At 35.5% G+C, this 23771-nt stretch overlaps 1 protein-coding gene across 2 annotated transcripts in view; it reads left to right on the plus strand.

Moving 5' to 3' along the window:
- KCND3 (potassium voltage-gated channel subfamily D member 3) overlaps positions 1–23771 on the plus strand; it is a 587344-nt gene that overhangs the window by 529838 nt on the left and 33735 nt on the right. Inside the window, exons 3-5 of one of the 2 annotated variants that reach the window (XM_053706631.1) lie at positions 9252–9353; positions 11308–11400; positions 19025–19081. In XM_053706631.1, coding sequence (XP_053562606.1) covers positions 9252–9353; positions 11308–11400; positions 19025–19081 — 252 coding nt within the window. The remainder of the gene's footprint in view (positions 1–9251; positions 9354–11307; positions 11401–19024; positions 19082–23771) is intronic. The other variant, XM_053706632.1, reaches the window with a different exon arrangement.

Below are 23771 nucleotides of genomic sequence, written 5' to 3' on the forward strand. Positions count from 1 at the left end.
GGCTTAACTTCTTTTTTCTTTTTTTTTCCTTCTTCACAATTCCTTATTTATTGGCACATGGATACATTTTTTCACGTCTCACCTAAAACCCTTTCTCCGGCCATGGCAGCGAGGCAGAGAGACAGGAAAATGAAAGGTAATCAAGAGACAAACATGGACACGCAGTCAGTTCCACTAGTGGCACAAGAACCTATTAATATGCAAAACCTGGTTGCTAATATATCTGAAGCACTCTCTCCCAAGTTTGAAGCTCTAAGAGCTGAAATTAAACAAGACTTCCTTTCTTTAACACAGGAAGTCCGCCAATTTTCCAATAGACTGCAGGAAGCCGAGCAAAGAGTCTCGGACCTGGAAGACCTAACAATAACGCATAGTTCTAATTTAGAATCTGTGAATACCAATTTACAAAAAATACAGAATAGGCTAGAAGATCTAGAGAATCGCTCTAGGAGAAACAATATAAGAATCATAGGACTCCCAGAAGAACAGCAATATGACAATCTTGTTGACTTTGTATCAGAAACTTTGCCTAAAATTCTAAAATTGCCAACCACTTCATATCCTATTCCAGTGGAGAGAGCGCACAGATTAGGCTCATTCCATGTAGGGAACAAAGCCAGAACCAAACCTAGACCCATTATAGCTAAATTGCTAAATTTCCAAGACAAACTTACCTTACTTCAGCACTATCGTAAACAACAGTCAGTTAAAGTCGGAGGTATCACAATCCTCTTGTTTCAGGATTTTTCTGCTGACACCGCTGCAAAAAGAAGGGAGCTCGCTCCCATCTGCACTAGGTTTATACAGAAAGGATTCCAGGCAACTATAATATTTCCATATAAACTGAAGGTTAAAGTTAATGAAGTTTTTCATTTTTTTGAGGAGGCTCACTTAGCTGAAAGCTTCTACAAAACACTGAATTCCCCGGTCAGATGATACTAGGTTTAAAACATGAAGGCCTCAGATAAAATACAATATGTTGATTTTCTTCTTTTTTTTTGCTTTCCACTTTAGGGGAGAGCGATGGTTGCTCAGATATGAGCCGCAGTCCTTAAATCCCTCCGGTGCGGAGAGGGCATATATTCATTTTGTATCAAAGGAAATGAAGAGGAATATCTTCTTTTTGCCTTTTAAAACTAAGGACCCCCCCCTTTTTTTTTTTTTATTGCTCTTCCCTATGCCCCCTATTCTCTGAAATATAAATGAGTACAGGCAGTGATAAATGCAAAATTGTGTCATGGAATGTAGGCGGTATATCTACCCCAATTAAGAGGAAGGCAATTCTTACTCAGCTCCGGAAAATCCGGACTGACATAGGTTTCATTCAAGAAACTCACTTATCTGCGGAAGAATCTTTGAAGCTTAGGTCATCCTGGGTAAAGGAAATATATTTTGCACCTAGTGTTAAGAGGAAGAGGGGAGTAGCAGTATTAATTGGGAAAAAAATTGATTCTGAAGTAATACATTTTGAGGCTGACCCAGGGGGGAGATATGTTATGCTGAAAATAAAGATCTCTCGGAAGATGTATACACTGTGCAATACATATGGCCCTAATATACTCGACCCAAATTATTGGACCACTCTTCAATCTAAACTTTTAGCTTACACGGAAGGGTGCCTGATTATGGGTGGAGATTTCAACATGGCACCACAAAGCCCAATTGACAGATTAAGGCGAGATGTTAAACAACTGAAACAAAAAAAGGATAATTTAGAATCTAAGCTATTTAAAAAAATTATGCAAAATTTATCTCTAGCCAGAGCTTTACTTGCCTTTCGAAGGCGCATAAGACTCTTTCTAGAATTGATTTGTTTTTAATTGATGAACGCATGTTAATGAATGGGGTAAGATCAGACATACTGTCAATTCTCCTCTCAGATCATGCACCAATTGTTTTGGAGTTCCAGCTTTCACGCCCACGTCCCGCTCTATCGCGCTTTTTCTTTCCTTATTATTTAATGGCAGAGATAAAATTTAAGAACTGGCTCGTAAATAAGTACAAGGAGTATGTACATTTTAACAAGGAATTTCTGAATCGGCCTGAATTGTTTTGGGACACTGCGAAGGCAGTAATGAGAGGGGAAATATTGTCATATAGTATTGCCTTACAAAAGAAAATTAGACGCAGAGAAAGAGAATCATGCCAATGTTTGACTAATGCTTATAACCAATATCTTCTTGATAAAACTCCATTAAACTGGACGAAATATGTTAAAGCAAAAAATGAAAGGGAAACTTTTATACTGTCACAAGAAACACAAAGAGAATTAAGAATGGAAGCCAAGCTATATAGATTTGGGAATAAGTCGGGTAAGATGTTAGCCAAATTAATTAAAAATGAGAAAAAACAATCTGTAATAGATAGTTTGCAAGATAAAGGGTTACAAATCTCAAACTCGGATGACATTCTAAACACATTTTTTGAGTACTATCAAGAGCTGTATTCATATAAAACAAGTGACTCACAGAAATCTTTAGATTTCTGGAGGGACCTCAAACACCCCACAATTACATTAGAAATGTCTAATAATTTCAATGCCCCCATCTCCATAGAGGAAATAGAAAAAACAATATCTGAGCTTTCCCTAAATAAGGCAGCAGGCCCAGATGGTCTCCCTAGTGAGTTTTATAAGATCTTGTCTAGTGAAGCTACCCCACATCTCTGCAATCTTTTCAATAGTTTTTTTGCAAATGGTAATTTGATTCCTTCTTCATTTTCTAGCTCATATACAACCTTGATATTAAAAGGTGGAAAGGACCCGTCCTGCAAAGAATCTTATAGACCAATTGCTCTCCTAAATTCCGACTATAAAATTCTCACTGCGATTCTAGCATATAGACTCCAAGGGATCCTTTCAGAAATCATACACACTGATCAAGCAGGCTTTTTAAATAACCGTAATTCAGCTGCGAAAATAAGAGAAGCATTGCTTGTGATATGGCTACTTCTCACCAATACAGCGGGGGGGGAGGGCCTACCTGATCTTGCTATTATCTCCATCGATGCTGAAAAAGCCTTTGACTCCGTATATTATGAACATATTAAAACATCATTAAGGCAATTTGGTATTAGGGGGAACTTTTTTGAATTCGTTGGAAATCTCTATAATCAGCCATCTACAAAATTAATAGTAAATAATACCATCTCCCCTCCTATCTCTTTGGGTAGAGGAACAAGGCAGGGCTGCCCTCTCTCCCCGCTCTTATTTAATATTTCCATAGAGCCTCTGGCAATCAAAATTCGCCATCTTTTAGAAGGTATAAAAATTCGTAGCACTGAAATAAAAATCGGTCTATATGCAGACGACCTGCTGCTTTACTTGGCAAACACTAAATTGAATTTACCAAAACTTTTTCAGATACTGGAGCAATTTGGCTCATTCTCTGGCTATAAAGTCAACATGGCTAAGTCAGAGATATATTGGCTCAGGAAAAATAATACCTCCATCTTGAATACTCCTTTGCATCCAGTAACAGATTCCTTTAAATATTTAGGGATTCACATCCCGATAAAAATATCGGACCTATATGCTTTGAATATTCCCCCGGTAGTAAAAACAATTAAGGAAAAACTTTTGACTTGGCAAAAACTCCCATTATCACTTTCTGGCAGGATAGCCCTCTTCAAAATGGTTCTCCTTCCAAAATTACTGTACATACTCCAAAATACACCAATAATTCTCTTAGGAAAGGATATCCGATCGATTAACACCTCTCTTATTCAGTTCCTTTGGCAAAACAAAAGGTCAAAGATCTCTCTTATGAAGCTTTCGCTACCAAGAGAAAGTGGAGGTCTTGCTTTACCTGACATAAGGTTTTACAACCTTTCCTTCTTAGCACGAAATGTAGTGGATTGGATCTCGGTTAATAACTATGTACTGAACAATGATCTTGAGTCTAGTGTATGTCATCCATACTCCTTAGCAGCATTAATACACTTAGAGCCTAAAGAAGTTCCAGCAGAGATTAAAAAACTTAAAACTATTTTCAATCCACTCAAAGCCTGGCATAAGATAGCGTTTTCCTTATCAATTAATAATAGAGCTTCCTGTATCTTACCCATAATAGGCAACCCTACTTTTCAAGCAGGCTTAGACTCGGAAGTTTTTAGAAAATGGCATACGGCTGGACTAACAAAGGTACTTCAAATTATAGATAAAGAAAGGAAATGTATTAAATCATTTCAGAACTTAAAAATAGATTTTGATCTGTCTAATAAGGACTTTTTCGCATATCTGCAATTAAGGCATTTTGTCCAAGATTTGGTTAAAAAAGTGGGCTGGGAATGGGGACTGGGCACATTGGAGAACTGGCTAGCTTTGACAAGAAATGGTCATATGTCAATTGCCCCGTGTTATCTTCTGAGCATAAATAAAGGAGTCTTGATACGGGCAAACTTGGTCGCTTATTGGAATGAATTAATTCCACAAAACAATATTGAAATAAACACAATTCAATTATCAATTAAGAAAATTTCGCAAGTAACACTATCTGCAACCTGGAGAGAGGCGCACGTCAAACTCTTACATGGGGCATATTTCACCCCTAAGAGAGGGCTCAAGTGTGCCAACATGGGATTTTGCAAATGTCCAAAATGTTCACTTCAGGCAGCTGACCTAATCCACATGTTCTGGCACTGTCCAAAGATTAAAAACTTATGGGCCAGGGTGGAATACTGGCTCAAGAATGTGCTCAAAATAGCTAATCTCTCACTCACATTGTATCAGATAATATTTTGTCTTAAAGAATCTGGTAGGCAGAGCGATGAGAAAGTGGTTATCTCTGTCATCCTTGCTACTAGATATTTAAATGCAGATATAAATAATGAGCAAGATATTAAAAGATTTTTTGATAAATGGGCGGTTTTTTTGAGAATTTTTCCCGAATCTGAAATGAACCATATAATCTTTCCTTTCAGAAACACAGAAATTGTTTTATTAGGAAACTGGTAAATATTAAAAGAGAGCTAGTATCTAAGGTGATTTCTTTCCCTTTCCCCCCCCCTTTTTTTTTTTTTTTTTTTTTTCCTTGATGAGCTGCTTCTCCGCACGGGAGGGGTATGGGCTGGGGGAGGGTTCAGGAGGGGGGGGGGTGAAAAATTTAAAAAACTCCAAGAAATGTTAATAAGTAAGTTGAATGTGATATATCAATATGTAGATTAGCTAAAATATATCTGTATGCATAGCTAAATACAGTATTATAAGAATGAACTTGTGTATAATTTACGGATGATCCTATATGTTCAAAGCTGTTTATATTTGTTTTTTTTTTTACCTTTTCTTGGATTACAAATAAAAGTAAAAAAAATTAAAAAAAAATTGCATGCTCTTGTGGAGATAACCTACATGGGGAAGGCTCTCTCCCTCAGATTGTGGGGGATGAGGGTTGTCGAATTCCCTTTCTGTATCATACAAATGTAAATTTTGATGTATTGGATATTGTGATTTCCATATTGTGATGAATCTGGATTATAAATAAAGTTTAAAAAAAAAAAAATTGCATGCTCTATCTGAATCACAAAAGAAATTTTTTTTGGGTTCAGTGTCCCTTTAAATACATAATCTTAAGAATAAAAAAAAAATAAAAAAATCCTAACACTAAGCCCCAAATAGGTACTCACCGTTCCTGAAGTCCGGCAGAGAAGGTCTTCTTCCAGGCAGCTCCATCATCTTCTATCTTCATCCGGAGCAAAGGCAGCACGGAGCGGAGCTGTGGATCCTCAGCAGCGTTCCTCACCAGTGGCGCGGAGCAGAGGTCTTCCCTGACTCGTGGATCTTCAGTGGCGGCGGTCCTCAGCAGCATGGAGGCTCCTCTTCATCCAATGTCTGTCGTACACTAAAGATCGAATGCAAGGTACCGCAATCAATTTGGGGTACCTTGCATTCCTATTGGCTGAAATTTTGAAATCAGCCAATAGGATTAGAGCTACTGAAATCCTATTGGCTGTTCAAATCAGCCAATAAGATTTCAGTAGCTCTCATCCTATTGGCTGATTTCAAAATTTCCGCCAATGGGCATGCAAGGTACCCCAATAAATATGGGGTACCTTGCATTCAATCTTCAGTGTGTGACGGACGATCGCATGAAGAGGAGCCTCCATGCCGCTGAGGACCGATAAGGATTCACGCATCGGGTAAGCCAGCTCTGCGCCTTCGCTCCGGATGAAGATAGAAGATGATGGAGCCGCCTGGAAGAAGACCTTCTCAGCCGGACTTTAGGAATGGGGAGTACCTATTTGGGGCTTAGTGTTTAATTTTTAAGATCAGGAATTTAATGGGCTGGAAAAGAGCCGATTGCCCTTTTAAGGGCAGTAAAAGAGCTGAATGCCTTTGTATGGGCAATGCCCATACAAATGCCCCTTTAAGGGCAATGAGTACTTAAGGTTTTTTTATTTTGGGGTGTTTGGTGGGTGGGGGATTTTACTGTTAGGGGGGGATTTAGTAATTTTTAAATGTTAAAGAGCTGTTTAACTTAGGGCAATGCCCTACAAAAGGCAATTTTAAAGGATATTGGTAGTTTAGCTGTGTTTTTATTTTGGGGGGCTGTTTTATTTTCATAGGGATTAGGTTTCATTTTTTTTTATTTTTGATCATTTTATTTATTTTTTTCTGTAATTTTAGAGTTTTTTTTAATTTTTTGTGATTTTAGATTATTTTTTGTAGTTTAATGTTAGGTTTTATTTAAAGGGACACTAAACCAATGCAATTTTAAGCAACTTTCTAATTTACTTCTATTATCAAATTTTCTTTGTTCTCTTGGTATCCTTATTTGAAATGCAAGAATGTAAGTTTAGATGCCGGCCAATTTTTGGTGAATAACCTGGGTTATTCTTGCTGATTGGTGGATAAATTCATCCAATAAAAAAGTGCTGTCCAGAGGTCTCAACCAAAAAAAACCTTAGATGCTTTCCTTTTTCAAATAAAGATAGCAAGTGAACGAAGAAAAATTGATAATAGGAGTAAATTAGTAAGTTGCTTAAAATTGCATGCTCTATCTGAATCACGAAAGAGAAAATTTGGGTTCAGTGTCCCCAAATTTTTTCTTTCATGATTCAGATAGAGCATGCAATTTTAAGCAACTTTCTAATTTACTTCTATTATCAATTTTAATTCGCTCTCTTGCTATCTTTATTTGAAAAAGAAGGCATCTCGGCTAAGGAGCCAGCAAATGTTTGATTCAGGACCATGGACAGCACTTGTTTATTGGTGCAGACCAATCAGCAAGGACAACCCAGGTTGTTCACCAAAAATGGGCCGGCACCTAAACTTACATTCTTGCTTTTCAAATAAACATACCAAGAGAATGAAGAAAATTTGATAATAGGAGTAAATTAGAAAGTTGCTTAAAAATGCATGCTCTATGTGAATAACGAAAGAAAATTTTTGAGTACAGTGTCCCTTTAAGTGTAACTTAGTATTGGGGTTAATTTAGGGGGTGTTAGGTTAGGGGGCTTAGTAATTAAATTAGTTATTTGCGTTGTGGGGGGATGACGGTTTAGGAATTAATAGGTTAATTAGGTTTATTGCGATGTGGGGGTTTGGCAGTTTAGGGGTTAACAGGTTAGATTTATTGTGATGTTGGGGTGGCAGTTTAGGGGTTAATTAGGTTTATTGCGATGCGGAGGTTTGTCGGTTTAGGGGTTAATAGGTTAATTAGGTTTATTGTGATGTGAGGGGTTAATATTTTAAATATGTTATTTGCGGATTAGGGGTTAATTACTTTATTATTTTGCAATGAGGGGTTTGCAGTTTAGGGGTTTGTTAATACTTTGTGCGGGAGGTTAGGTTTTTTTGTTATACTTTGTGCGGGCGGTTACGTGTTTTTTTATTTATTTCTTGCGGGAGGTTACGTATTTTTTCGATATTTTGTGCGGTTGCATGTTTTTTTTAAAGGCTTCGTGTTGCCTACGCTGCATCCACGTGGATTCTGAAGAACCTGCGGTGGATTCTTTCACCACCCTGCCATTTTTGGAATCCACCAGAATGCAGCTTTGCTGCATCCAGGTGAATTCTTTTGGCTGCCTCACGCAGCCAAAATTCTTTTGGCTGCCTCACGCAGCCAACATTCCTTTGAAGACGCGTGCGCAACTGGCGACACCGATGGACGCGTTACAAACTCAATTATAGTATAGATGTTTTGACATTCCTCTATAGTTGGAGGGTTGCTTGACTTCTAATGTTTGGCTATTATTCATTTGGCTGTGCTAATGAGAATTTGGCCCTGATTTTGACTTATTTTACATTTGATCCATACAGAATAGTTAAAAAGAAATATTTTTGGGTTGAGAATTAAGATGGCCATTAATAATTTTAATTTTTGTAATAATTAGGTCCCAATAATTACAGCCAACCCCACCATCCTAATAAGCATAAAGAGACATTAAGTTATTCACTGCAATATGTTTAATTATGCATAAACACAATAACGCACATTCATTATTTATTTTGCCTGCTGTTACTGTAATTTAACACTGAAAACTGTAGTGTTTCTACTCCCATCAGAGGGGCTGGAGTACAATCCCTGGAATACAGAACCCTAACACTCCTATATGCTGTACAGTCTTTGATATGTGTAGAAGCTTGTTTATATCTGGCCCTAATTGGCCACAGCAAAGGAAGTATGATAAACATTTAAGAAGCTTTTCAAGGGGTGTGTCCTGGGCCTGCAAAACAATGCTAATGTTTGCATTTCTTTTGCAAAGGAGTGGCTAATGTATGATGAATAAATAAATGCTATAAAACCCCTTTAGGTTTTCCAGAAAATAATTTTTATTAAATAATAAAAAAAGTAGTTTAGAATACAAAGAGCAAATCTGCTGCTTTATTAGCCAAATAACTTATAATTTAATTGTGTCACTTTAAGATCCACTATCTTTATATGAATTGTTTTTATTCTAAGTCTCTTATCTGAATTGTCTAGAACTATATTTGTATTATGCTTCTGTTCAATAGCAAAAAACAGCAGTTCAATTAGATTTCGATAACAATACCAATATGATATCTATTCTGTTTGATGCAAAAAGATATACCTGCCATTTGTATTTGATCAATATAACAAGTACTCTCCTTTCATAGACAAAGATTTAAGTCACTTTTCAAGAATGTTTTCAAAGTACATAAGTATTGATGTTTCTCCTTTAAGAAAACCCTGTATAACAGTATCTACAGTATTGTGTACTTTTAGCAGCTAGGAAAGTTACATTTTCTGTGGGTTTATGACTCTTTTTCTCCCTTTTTGTTACTTATATAGAAAGCAAGGCTTGCAAGAATCAAGGTTGCAAAAACGGGGAGTTCTACTGCATACCTGCATAGCAAACGGAACGGCCTACTCAATGAGGCCCTAGAACTTATGGTAAGTATGAAACCGTTCTAAAAAGAGCTGTTTTTAAAAAAAAAAAAAAATTAAAACAGGACAGCACTGTTCAATTTGCTAACTAAATAACCAAATAATTATTTTCTTATGCGACAAAAATGGTCAATACTAAAATAAGTTTACAGAAACGTTTAAATAAAACAAAAATTATATATATATATAGTTTTGAGTAAATATAAGTAGAAATGCAAAACAATATCAAAGTTAAACTCCAAATGACCACACATTTATACTTTATTCATCCACCAAAAAAAAAAAACTATACAAAAAAAAAAAAAAAAAAACACATTAAAAATTGCAATCCCACCCAAACCATCCCTAGGGGAAATCATACTTTTAATGACCTAAGACACTGGTTATATTGCATATGAATACCCTAAAATCTACTAAATATTGATACCGTTGTCTTCAGAACATTCCAAAATTTGAGAATGCAGATATACTTATGTATCAGCTTGTGATCTTCAAACAGGTGAAATCAGGTGCAAAATGACATTTATGATTTTTTTCCTGCAGAGTATGATGCTTATTGCAGCTTCCCCTAGTCACGCCTGTGATTTTTTTAATTATCAATTTAAAGGGACACTGAACCCAAAAATTTTCTTAAAGTGTCCCTTTAAAGGGCCATAATACCCAAATGTTTAAACACTTGAAAGTGATGCAGCATAGCTGTAAAAAGCTGACTAGAAAATATCTCCTGAACATCTCTATGTAAAAAAGAAAGAGATTTTACCTCGAAAGTTCTTCAGTAGCCACCTCCCATTGTAAAGGATTTCTAAGCAGCATTTTAGTGTGTCTGTCCTGGGACAGCTGAAAGGATGAGCCTCGTGAACTCTCATATTATTTCACCAATCAGGTAAAGGAAGCTTACTATGAAATCTCATGAGATCACAGTAAGAGTTCATGACCTCAGCACTGCTGATGCTGATTGGCTGCTGTTCATTTCTTCATTTTTTTTTATTTTTACCTGCAGCTGGGAGCAGCTGAGTATAACTTTTTACACAGAACTTATTCTGCTGAGCTGAGTAGATTGTGAGGTAAAATATCTTCCTTTTTTACATAGAGATGCTCAGGTGATATTTTCCTGTCAGCTTTTTACAGTTATACTGCATCAGTTTCAAGTGATTTAGCAGATGAGTATTATGTCCCTTTAATTCTCCTTAGGAGGCATGTCTTCAATATTAAATCACTTGGCTGTTTGCATACATGAAAAAGAAAAAGTAACAAATTACTTTAGAAAGAGCAAAGGGATAAAATTATATTCCACAGGGGAAGTTGTATTCTCACATTAAAGAGAGATGAGTGGTTTGCTAGAAACAGAAAATGGTTATATATACATTTGCATAGAATAAATGTACGGATAGGTAATAATATAAATAAGTTCTCTATGCGCAACCCTAATAAAGCTTATTTAAATAAATAAAAGTCAAATTCTAGTTGCTAAACTAAGAAAATGATACAGAGTTATTTCTTATATTGATTGTCTAAATAATCAAAACATTGAATGTGATGCACCCTTATGGATAAATTACATTATTTATATGCTCATCAGGTTTGTTTTTTCTGCAAAAATCAACATATTTAATACAGGATATTGCCCCTATACGAATTCCATAGATAAATGATTGGATCTATGGTCTTGCCTCTCCTTCTGAAGTAAAAACATTATTTATGTCCCTTTCCCTAATCTCATTTGTGTTAAAACTAATATTAGTTTATTACTGTGCCTTTTCTATAGGCCTGCTCAATGCAGTTATACATTTCTGGGCTTATTAAAACGGTTAGGAAAAACAGACTGCCTCGGCCACATTTGATTGGCTGGAACAGGTTGTTGAAAACATCAACCAATAATGTTTCCTCTTGTTTATGTTTATACTGATTATCTTACAGTACATAGGATAAAATATTAAAGCTGAGTTTTCTGACTGTTCAGGGATCCAATGAGGAAGAGCCGCACATTGGAAAAACAACTTCTTTGATAGAAAGTCAACATCACCACCTACTGAACTGCCTGGAAAAGACAACTGTAAGTCGTGCTTGCTTCTTCTTACTGCATTTTCATGCTAAGACCCTGGGGTGTGATTACTGATTGAATTTAGCACAGTATAAAAGTAAAAATGGTAAATACATAAAGTGTTTTTTTTAAGATTGGTCACTGCAATCATAAAAATAATTAGAAATAACAGTCATACAAAAATATTTGCTTGAGATTTTATATAACTCTTAAAAAATTAACCCTAACCACACGAGAGAAAAAAAAAAAAACTAAGCTATTATTTTTTACTATTTACACAAGGATTATTATACTTGGGAATATTATTATAATTATTATTATGAGTGAGTAAAAGCCCCAATAGATAAAATTCAAAAGATTGTTGGAAAACAAAGCTTCACACATTGCGCAATGTGTACTAAATTCAGGCAAGAGGTACAAATAAAATTATATCATTTAGATTGCCTGTGTTTAATTGTTGTGTTACACATTGAAGACAAAATTTTGGCCATTTTGTTCTTGTCTTAAAGGAACAGTTTAACCCAATTTTTTCCCTTTTAATTTGTTCCCAGTGATCCATTTTACCTGCTGGAGTGTATTAAAATTTATTCGGCATTTGAAATAGCTGATTTAGCCAATGGTATTCCCACATAAACTGAAAGTTTCTATACTTAAATGGATATTAAACCCAAATTTGTTCTTTCATGATTCAGATAGTGCATACAATTTTAAGCAACTTTACTGCTATTATCACTTTTTCTTCGTTCTCTGGTAGCTTTATTTGAAAAAGCAGGAATTTAAGCTTAGAAGCCGGCACATTTTTGGCTCAGCCTTTGGGTAGCACTTGCTGATTGGTGGCTACATTAGAAAGTTGCTTAAAATGTCATGCACTATCTGAATCATGAAAGAAACAAATTGGGTTTCATATCCCTTTAAGTTCTATATGCAAAACGTGAAATTAATTTGAGGACACCACAATACGGATTTATTTCAGTAAACAGCATGCTACAGAGGAAAATTAACACCATTTGTTATTTATAACTAATAAAATCCTTTAGTAGTAGAAAAGAAATAATCAGTGTTAATAATTTATTACCAACGAGTTTTAATTAAAGAATGATTTAAGAAAAAATACTATGAGCAGTAACGCAAAGAAAGTTATCAGGCTATTGCTTGATGTTGTAAATTGGAATTAAGATATTTTGGTTGGCTAAGAGTCGGTTTTTGTTGATAAAACATGAGACAATTTAGATATAGAAACCTACACCCTTAAAAGGATAGTAAAGATTTAAGGAAACAGGAATTATTGACAACACTGCAGTACATGTGTTAAAACGGTACTAATACACTTTTGAAATATATATTTTACACCTAAATAGGTTCTATTGTACTTAACCCTTACTGTTTTTTAAAAAGTGTTGAGCCTGATGCTATACAGCCAGTCACAAGCCTTACAGCCAGCTCCATTGAATAAAGGTCAGTGTGCTCCCAGTGCCTTAGAATCAGAGAATCATCTGAAGGAAATGTATCAGATGCTCGCTTTCCTTTCTTCAAATAATGAGTATAGGCTGCTTTAAAGGCACAGTCTACTCCAGAAGTTTTATTGTTTAACGGGACAGTCAAGTAAAAAAAAAAAAAAAAAAGCTAAACCTATGAGGTTCATATGCTAATTTCTTAGACCTTGAAGGCCGCCTCTTATCTGAAAGCATTTTGACAGTTTTTCACCACTAGAGGGCGTTAGTTCATATGTTTCATATAGATAACATTGAGCTCACACACGTGAAGTTACCTAGGAGTGAGCACTAATTGGTTAAAATGCAAGTCTGTCAAAATTACTAAATAAAGGGAGCAGTTTGCAGAGGCTTAGATACAAGATAATCACAGAGGTAAAAAGTATATTATTATAACTGTGTTGGTTATGAAAAACTGGGGAATGGGTAATAAAGGGATTATCTCAGTGACGTGCAGTGACGTCAGAGGATGGTGAGGCAGTGGCTAGGATACGCCTTCATTCTTTAGATATCCTTTGTTGAAGAAATAGCAATGCACATGGGTGAGCCAATCACATGAGGTATCTATGTGCAGCCACCAATCAGCAGATACTGAGCATATTTAGATATGATTTTCAACAAAGTACATCAAAAGAATGAAGAAAATTAGATATTAGATGTAAATTGGAAAGTTATTTAAATTTGCATATGGGTTTCATGTCCCTTTAAATGGTGTCTTGGAAAACTGGTCAACTTAGTAAACATCTGATTTTAGTCTAAAAGGATAGTAACAGAAACTCTTGCCAGATAACACAATGCTTGCTCTGATTATGAGATCTAGAAATCCATGCCCATTAAAATATGTTTAAAACATACTTTTTACTTTAATGCTGCAAATTATGCTTATAGATTCTTTCATTACATAAGGGATGAGAGTCAGAGGGGGAGGAAGAGAGACAGAGAGAGAAAGAGACCATGGGGGAGAACAACACATAAGGAGAGAGATGGATAGATAGAGAGAGACACACACACACACACACACACACACACACAAGGGGGGGACCACTGCATTTTAAAGTAATAAAACAGCAGAGCTAAAGAGAGTTCAGAAAATTAGTCTATAATTTAGTGTGAAGTACAGAGGCAAGCTGCTAAGTTAGTGGGTGTAAAGTTTGAGTAAACAAAATACAAAAACGACCCTGCTGTAAAAGAGTAAAAAAATACTAAACCACATTCATTAAATTATCATTTTCACTAACAGAATCCCTTTCAGTAAAATCTTACTTTAATAAGATGTGGCTGAAACACTGCTCTCTGTGCCTCTTTTCCTGCTCTGTAAGGATTCAGGAAGTGACAGTGGCACATTCCACTGCACTTAGAGGTGAAGAACAGAACTCTTTTTTTCACTTTAGCAAAGCTAGCAGGTTCACAGGACAGCAACAAAATATATGAAAGTTGTTTTTTTCGGTTTTTGTTTTGTTTTATACTATGATTTAACATCTAGCCCCAACCCTATGTTCCACTTACTAATGCCTCTCGCTGGATTGGTTCAGCCCAAATAGGACTGCCTCAAATAAGCAGTTAATGGGCCATGCAATGATCTTAACCACTTGCATCCAGTAGGTGGCGCAGCATGTTGTGTAATGGTGGGCAGACCTGCTTGTGCCTCTCCATTTTTTAAAGCCAATAAAAAAAAAAAATATTTTTGCCCATATGAGAGGTGAAGCACTGCCTCACCTGCCTCTAGTGACTGCACATCACTGGATTATCTACCTTTTTAAACAACAAAAATTCTGGTGTTTACTGTCACTTTAAAAATATAGATAATCCCTTTATTACCCATTCCCCAGTTTTTAATAACCAACACTGTTATATTAATATACTTATTACCTCTGTGATTACCTTGTATATAAGCCTCTGCAGACTGCCCTCTTTTTTAAGTTCTTTTGATAGACTTGCATTTTAGCCAATCAGTGCTGACTCCAAGGTAACTCCATGTGCGTGAGGAAAATGTTATTGATAAGGAATACATGAACTAACACCATCTAGCTGTGAAAAATATCAATGCATTCAGATAAAAGGCAGCCTTCAAGGGCTTATAAATTAGCATGAGCCTACCTAGGTTTAGCTTTCAACAAAGAATACCATGAGAACAATGCAAATTTGATGATAAAAGTAAATAGGAAAGTTGTTTAAAATTACATGCCCTATCTGAATCATAAAAGTTTAATTTTGACTAGACTGTTCTTTTAACAAAAAAAACAATGGACCAAAAAAAAATATTATTAGGTGCGGTATCTAAAGCTTCCTGGATTTTTTTTTTTTTAAAAATCTTTACTGTCGCTTTTAGAATATTTGCAGCTCAGCCTTAATTATTGTTCGTTTAGAAAATAAAAAATATATATTCAACACAATACATTTAACATCCATCATTATACAGAGGAATTAATACAACAAATTAGTAAACGAAAGAACAGGTTACCCTGCCATATAATTATTTGATACATTGTAGGTAAAATATACAAGTTTACTTGTATCTTAAATATTATTGATTAATAATTATTTTTGAAAAAGTTAAAAAAACGGAAAAAAGAAAAGAAAAAGCTAAATCAATTAAAGTTGGTAGTCCAGCTGTATTTACTAAATTCCATGTTGTTACAATTTTTGCTAGGTATAAAAATGTGCGCACAAGATTATTTGTTATTTTTGTTAAAAAAATTGCATTATGGAATGAATTTGGCTGTGTATCTAATTTCTGTTTTATATTTTTGTTCTCTTCCTATTAATTTATTGCCATAATGCTAATGACTTGCATATGAACATTTTGCTACAAATGGACTTCTCTGTGGTTTGAGATTTTTTTGTGGAGGAAAAACAAATCAAGATGACAAATTATGGTCATATTTTACTTCATTTTACACAAAATATATTTTTTGTACATTTTAACTCATGTTGGGCAATAATGTAAAACTCCAGAAGCGTCATCCATAAAAATAATTATTTATTTAAAAGTGCATTGTACTAAAATGATATAATGCATTCAAAGACCATCCATTAAAAGTATTACAATTACCTATGTTCATGGAATAGTAAATACTATTTTAAAGCTCAAAGAAAGTGCATCATGTAGTATAAATTGTCACTGGCTGATAGATACAACACTCACAATTCTATTTGTGGCAATGAACAAACATCCACAAACTTGTAATGTAAAATGTTTATATAGCACATGGGCATCATTTTATTTTAAATCAAAGACTAAATAGATTCTGTAACACCTATTTTAAAAAAGGTTCAAAGAAAAAAATAAGAATAATTGTCCCTTTATATTTTCTTGCAAACACTAACTTCTTATTAGATAGCTATGAGTTTATGTACAGAACAAGTACACATTTAAAAATAAATTACATCCCAAAACTCATTTATTTTCATGGAAAAAACAAGAATGTTTATTTAAAAGCCTAATATATCCAGTTTGTTATTGAAATGTGATCGTAAAGATAATATTACTAGTACTATTTTATTATTTAAATTATCATTATTATTACTGCTAATTTAGGTCAGTGTGTCCTATTTTTTAGCTTTTATGGGTACTTTTCCTGTGTTTTAACATTCAGATAACTCTTCTAAACAAAATACTTTATTTTGGATGTCAATAACATGATTTTTGTTTTAATAAATGACATAGAATTCTTGGAGTTCTGTTTCTCTTTATAAAAACATAATATTTAATAGATAAGCATGAGTCATAATAAAATGAAGCAATGATAGTTACTAAATATCTACATAGTAAAGGGGTTTATTAATTACTAAACATAATAGAAATAATCATTTTCTACACAAATCAAACATTTTAGTCGATACATTACACTTAAGATTTTTCAGAATCTATACAAACCAATAGTAGTAGCGTTAAATAAATAAATACAGGTAGCCCTCAGTTTACGCCGGGGTTAGGTTCCAGGAGGAATGGTTGTAAATTGAAACCCAGTTTATAATGTAAGTCAATGGGAAGTGAGGGGGTTAGGTTCCAGGCCCCTCTCAAAATTGTCATAAGTAACATCTAATACATTATTTTTAAAGCTTTGAAATGAAGACTTTAAATGCTAAACAGCATTATAAACCTAATAATATAGATTGTATCATCATCATCAAACTAAGTTTAATGAACAAAAACATTTGCTAACAGCACCTAATTAAATAATCACACAACAGGCTGCATCATCATCAAACTAAGTTTAATAAACAAAAACGTTTTTTTACTTGCATTTTGCTGCAATCAGCTCTCTGCATTGTTAGCATGTTAGATAATATTGGGTCTGCACCTATTCTATGCATTTCAATCTGCAGTGATTAATAGGCAGTTAGGCACCCTCATCTCAAGCAGCTGGACAGGAAGATAATAGGGAAGTGGCTGCTAAAACTTGTTGCTCGATAGCTAATGTCTGTTCTGTGTACACAGATTAATTTCAGGCTAAGTTGCATAACTTTGCTTCAAAACAAGCGGACAGCTCCACCTACTGGCTATTTTAATTAGTGCACTTTGCTTTCCAAAAGCTTTTCAATAACAGTCACATGACTGAAAAAAAGGTTGTTATTCTGAAACGGCGCAAATTGAACCAGCGTAAACAGAGGGCCACCTGTAAAATAAAATAAAAAACAGTTCCCTTTTTCAATTTACTATTTGCAGTGAACCAAAGATTCCTTAATCTCTATTTTGGGAAAAGAACATTTCTGCAGCTTTACTGTATAAAATACAAAAATGTCAAAGAAATCTTTAACCACAAGTGAGAATTTCCAGGTCAATAAATATACTGTATTTTGTTTTCTGTATGGGATTGGAAATAAAAATAAATGGTTTTAGAGTGAAGGAGACCTATGATTTATACATTCACAAGTTCAATGTGAGCCATTTGTTGGTTACAATGGTAATATATACATATATATGTGAAACAAACAACAAGATTTAGATGCATAAGTATAACATTCTTATATTTCCTTATCCCCCCTTACATAACCAGCAATTACAAACTCATATTTAAATTGTCACTTTTTATATTTATAACAAAGCAAGATATCCTAATTTGCTCAGTGTTTATAAAATGGTTCTGAACTTAGCACTAGCCATGCCATTGCTTTTATATATAAACTGTTGCACACTACCTGTCAAAACAGGTGACATTCTATGTGGTGCTCTGCACGTGTGTGAGAACCATGCACACTATTGTTAATGGAAAATACGTGCATTAGCAAATTAGAAATTACATGTATATTCAAATGTGAAAAAACACCATGTGCCTTTAAAGGGACACTGAACCCAATTTTGTTCTTTCGTAATTCAGATAGAGCATGCAATTTTAGGCAACTTTCTAATTTACTCCAACTATCAAATTTTCTTCATTCACTTGGTATGTTTATTTGAAAAGCAAGAATGTAAGTTTAGATGCCGGCCCATTTTTGGTTTACAACCTTGGTTGTCCTTGCTGATTGGACAGCATCAATAAACATGCGCTGTCCATTGTTCTAAACCAAATATTTGCTGGCTCCTTAGCGTAGATGCCTTCTTTTTCAAATAAAGATAGCAAGAGAACGAAGAAAAATTAATAGGAGTAAAATAGAAAATTGCTTTAAATTGCATGCTCTATCTGAATCATCAGCGTCCCTTTAAGGAGACTAGAAACACATACTCAATTGGCTTTTCAATGGGTAAATACTTGAATGCTCTTGAATAGTGAAACCCTGCAAGCAAAACTAATTATACATATTATGCAGATCTTCTGCATGAAGCTTATTTGTGAAAATATATATAGAAAGAGCAAGGAATTAAACAATTTTCCAGTTGATTTCTAATATCAAATTTGCCTAGTTGTCTTTGTATACTTGGTGAATGAAAAGCAATACACTACTGGGAGCTAGCTGAACACACTGAGCAAACCGATAACGAGGCATATATGTGCAGCCATCAGTCAGCAGCTAGCTCCCAGTAGGGCATTGCTGCTTCTCAGCCTACCTAGGTGTTTACATGTGAATGAACTTGTGTTTTTGAGTGGGTCTCCTTGCTTTCTAAAACCTGGCATGTGCAAATTGGAATGCTGGGGCTGAGAAATGGAATGCTGGAATGTAAAATCAATCGTGTTCTTATCTTCTGTTGGCATGTTGTCCTGTAGGGATTGTCCTATCTTGGGGATGATCCCCTGTTATCTGTACGATCTTCCACCATCAAGGTATTCATTTTCTTTTTTCAATATGTCAGTTGTTTGATAAGGATGGACAGGTTCACTGGGTTGAAACTAAATTATTGTCAAACTAAGCAAAATCATTCAATATTATTTCTTTGTTTCCAAATTACACATTGCTAAATGTAATACTTTAGACTAAACTTCTTATTTTGTACATACTACTATATGTATACACATTTCTACAAATTCAAATACTCTTTGATAGGGCAAAATATTTCTAGAACCCATAGATACCAGTGAAAGTGTCCACCCTTAAATTGTTTTCGGTTTGAATTGTACATAATGTGTTTTGTCTTTTGTGCAAACTGGAAGGAGCTGTGCATGCAAATTGTTATTCTGTTTTATGTTTGGAAGGGTTTTGCTCTATTTTTTTCTACACAAATTAAATAATAATGGTGATTGCAATTTAAAAGAGTTCTCCAATTATTGTGCTCTAAGGCTTAAAAACAGGCCTCTTATGGTAGTACAGAAGTTGAGGGCATACACTTATTAAACCAATTATTGAAATATCACTCTGGTGTACTAGCTATGAAAAAAAAAAAAAGTTAATAACCCAGAGAAAAAAATGACTAGTTCACCCAATGTTAAACATAATTCTTATATGAGCAAGAAAGGTAAAGTAGATCACACAAATCAGTGTGATCTAAAAGTCTAGGATAAACAGCACCTATAAGACAGTATAGTATAAGAGTAAGACAAGGTACAAACAATCTGAGTAGAAAAATTCAAATACATTTATTAATCTAAATATATAAACATATAAAACACCCATACAGAATAAAATGCAAAGATATGGCCAAATAGAAAACTAAAGTGGTGCACCACTAATGCTCCAAAAAGCAAGGATGTCCAAGGCTGCTTGGAAATGATAAGCAAAGCAATAGGCTTGTACGCATGAGTGTTAGCAAGCTCAGCAAAGTTCTCCAATTATTGCTGGAAAGCGTATTGCACAAAGCAGACAAAAATCAGCATGAAGCAAAGTATATCCACAAGCAGTTGTTAAATCTTCAGACAACCTGACATATCTTAGCAAAGTCACAGTAAGTAACCCTCTGCGTGCGATATAGCTCAAGCATATGTACTTCATTCAATCATTCCACATGTCACAGGCGCTGCACTTTTAGATAGTAAGCAGAACACAATCAGCGTTCACTTCGGTAAGCCGGACAGATGAATATTTATCCACATGCACTATGTCACCAACTAGGAATGTTCCACAGGCTGCAGAGGGTGAACGAGGTAGAGAGGGGATTTCCCTGGCAAGTTGAGGTAGCGACAAAGCAACGCGTCCCTGTGCGCGTTTCACTCCGCTCTCGTGGTCGCTCTGAGCTTCTTCCGGGTTATGACGTCACCCCAGCAAGGTTGCTATTTATTGGATGCAGGTGTCACATGGTACTCAGCAGAACTGCCAGGATTCTTAAAGAGCCATTACATTATCACATCAATGTAACACTTATGCGGTTGGCTTGTTAGGCATTTTTTCTATTAGTCAAATGTTCCAAAACAGCCTATTTGCAACCTAGATCCTGGGCATGAAGGGTTAAAAGAATTTGCAACATTAACAACCATAATATATATATTTTGAAATAGTGTTTCAAAAAATTATGAAACAGGAACAATTTGATTACATTTGAAATTCAATGTGTACATTTTTTTCAAACATTAATAGTTACTCGCAGGCTGCCGAAGGTTTGAGGGAATAAGCAGTAAATCTGCTTGATAGAGAGAACGTTACTTTTACTGAATGTTCAGGTTAAGAAGAAGGTGAAAATTCAGTTTTTCGTTTGGGAATCCAGTAAAAAACTGGTATCTTAGGTTTTACGTTATACAGGTAGCTTTGTTCTTGACTAGTGATCAAGTTGGATCTCCTAGCATCATTTAAGAGAAATAATAACTCATTATGTGATTTCTGAAAGTCATGATTAGACACTGGAGTGTATTGATTAGAGTCAGAAAGTTGACGTATAGCCTCATCAATATAAGGCTAGTAGGAGAGGTGGAAACATAGAAACAATCCTTCTCCAAAAAGAAACCAGATGGATGTACAACCTCAAAACACTGTCCCCTAATGGTCTAAACGAAAAAACATAATTTATGTAAGAACTTACCTGATAAATTCATTTCTTTCATATTGGCAAGAGTCCATGAGCTAGTGACGTATGGGATATACATTCCTACCAGGAGGGGCAAAGTTTCCCAAACCTCAAAATGCCTATAAATACACCCCACCACACCCACAATTCAGTTTAACGAATAGCCAAGAAGTGGGGTGATAAGAAAGGAGCGAAAGCATCAACAAGGAATTGGAATAATTGTGCTTTATACAAAAAAATCATAACCACCACAAAAAAGGGTGGGCCTCATGGACTCTTGCCAATATGAAAGAAATGAATTTATCAGGTAAGTTCTTACATAAATTATGTTTTCTTTCATGTAATTGGCAAGAGTCCATGAGCTAGTGACATATGAGATAGCAAATACCCAAGATGTGGAACTTCCATGCAAGAGTCACTAGAGAGAGGGATAAAAATAAAGACAGCCAATTCCGCTGAAAAATCAATCCACAACCCAAATCAAAAGTTTTAATCTTTATAATGAAAAAAACTGAAAATATAAACAGAAGAATCAAACTGAAACAGCTGCCTGAAGAACTTTTCTACCAAAAACTGCTTCTGAAGAAGAGAAAACATCAAAATGGTAGAACTTAGTAAAAGTATGCAAAGACCACCAAGTTGCTGCTTTGCAAATCTGATCAACAGAAGCTTCATTCTTAAAAGCCCAGGAAGTAGAAACTGACCAAGTAGAATGAGCCGTAATCCTCTGAGGCGGGGATTTACCCGACTCCAAATAAGCATGACGAATCAAAAGCTTTAACCAAGACGCCAAAGAAATGGCAGAAGCCTTCTGACCTTTCATAGAACCAGAAAAGATAACAAATAGACTAGAAGTCTTTCTGAAATCTTTAGTAGCTTCAACATATTTCAAAGCTCTTACCACATCCAAAGAATGTAAAGATCTTTCCAAAGAATTCTTAGGATTAGGACACAACGAAGGGACAACAATTTCTCTACTAATGTTGTTAGAATTCAGAACTTTAGGTAAAAATTTAAATGAAGTCCGCAAAACCGCCTTATCTTGATGAAAAATCAGAAAAGGAGACTCACAAGAAAGAGCAGATAATTCAGAAACTCTTCTAGCAGAAGAGATGGCCAAAAGAAACAATACTTTCCAAGAAAGTAATTTAATGTCCAGAGAATGCATAGGCTCAAACGGAAGAGCCTGTAAGCCCTCAAAACCAAATTAAGACTCCAAGGAGGAGAAATTGGCTTAATGACAGGTTTGATACGAACCAAAGCCTGTACAAAACAATGAATGTCAGGAAGATTAGCAATTTTTCTGTGAAACAGAACAGAAAGAGCAGAGATTTGTCCTTTCAAAGAACTTGCAGACAAACTCTTATCCAAACCATTCTGAAGAAACTGTAAAATTCTAGGAATTCTAAAAGAATGCCAAGAGAATTTATGAGAAGAACACCATGAAATGTAAGTCTTCCAAACTCGGTAATAAATCTTTCTAGACACAGATTTGCGAGCCTGCAACATAGTATTAATCACAGAGTCCGAGAAACCTCTATGACTAAGCACTAAGCGTTCAATCTCCATACCTTCAAATTTAATGATTTGAGATCCTGATGGAAAAATGGACCTTGAGATAGAAGGTCTGGCCTTAATGGAAGTGGCCAAGGTTGGCAACTGGACATCCAAACAAAATCCGCATACCAAAACCTGTGTGGCCATGCTGGAGCCACCAGCAGTACAAATGAACGCTCCATTATGATTTTGGAAATCACTCTTGGAAGAAGAACTAGAGGCAGAAAGATATAGGCAGGTTGATAATTCCAAGGAAGTGACAACGCATCCACTGCTTCCGCCTGAGGATCCCTGGACCTGGACAGATACCTGGGAAGTTTCCTGTTTAGATGAGAAGCCATCAGATCTATTTCTGGAAGCCCCCATATCTGAACAATCTGAAGAAACATCTGGGTGAAGAGACCATTCTCCCGGATGTAAAGACTGGCGACTGAGATAATCCGCTTCCCAATTGTCTATACCTGGGATATGGACCGCAGAGATTAGACAGGAGCTGGATTCCGCCCGTGCAAGTATCCGCGATACTTCTTTCATAGCCCGAGGACTGTGAGTCCCACCTTGAGGATTGACATACGCCACGGTTGTGACATTGTCTGTCTGAAAACAAATAAATGGTTCTCTCTTCAGAAGAGGCCAAAACTGAAGAGCTCTGAGAATTGCACGGTGTTCTCAAATATTGATTGGTTATCTCGCCTCTTGAGATTTCCAAACCCCCTGCACTGTCAGAGATCCCCAGACAGCTCCCCAACCTGAAAGACTTTCATCTGTTGTGATCACAGTCCAGTTTGGACGAACAAAAGAGGCCCCTTGAACTAAACGATGGTGATCTAACCACCAAGTCAGAGATAGTCGAATATTGGGATTTAAGGATATTAATTGTGATATATTTGTATAATCCCTGCACCATTGGCTCAGCATACAAAACTGAAGAGGTCTCATGTGAAAATGAGCAAAGGGGATCGCGTCCGATGCTGCAGTCATGAGACCTAAAACCTCCATGCACATAGCTACTGAAGGGAATGACT

Source organism: Bombina bombina, chromosome 3, assembly GCF_027579735.1.
Source record: "Bombina bombina isolate aBomBom1 chromosome 3, aBomBom1.pri, whole genome shotgun sequence".
Classification (NCBI taxonomy): Eukaryota; Metazoa; Chordata; class Amphibia; order Anura; family Bombinatoridae; genus Bombina; species Bombina bombina.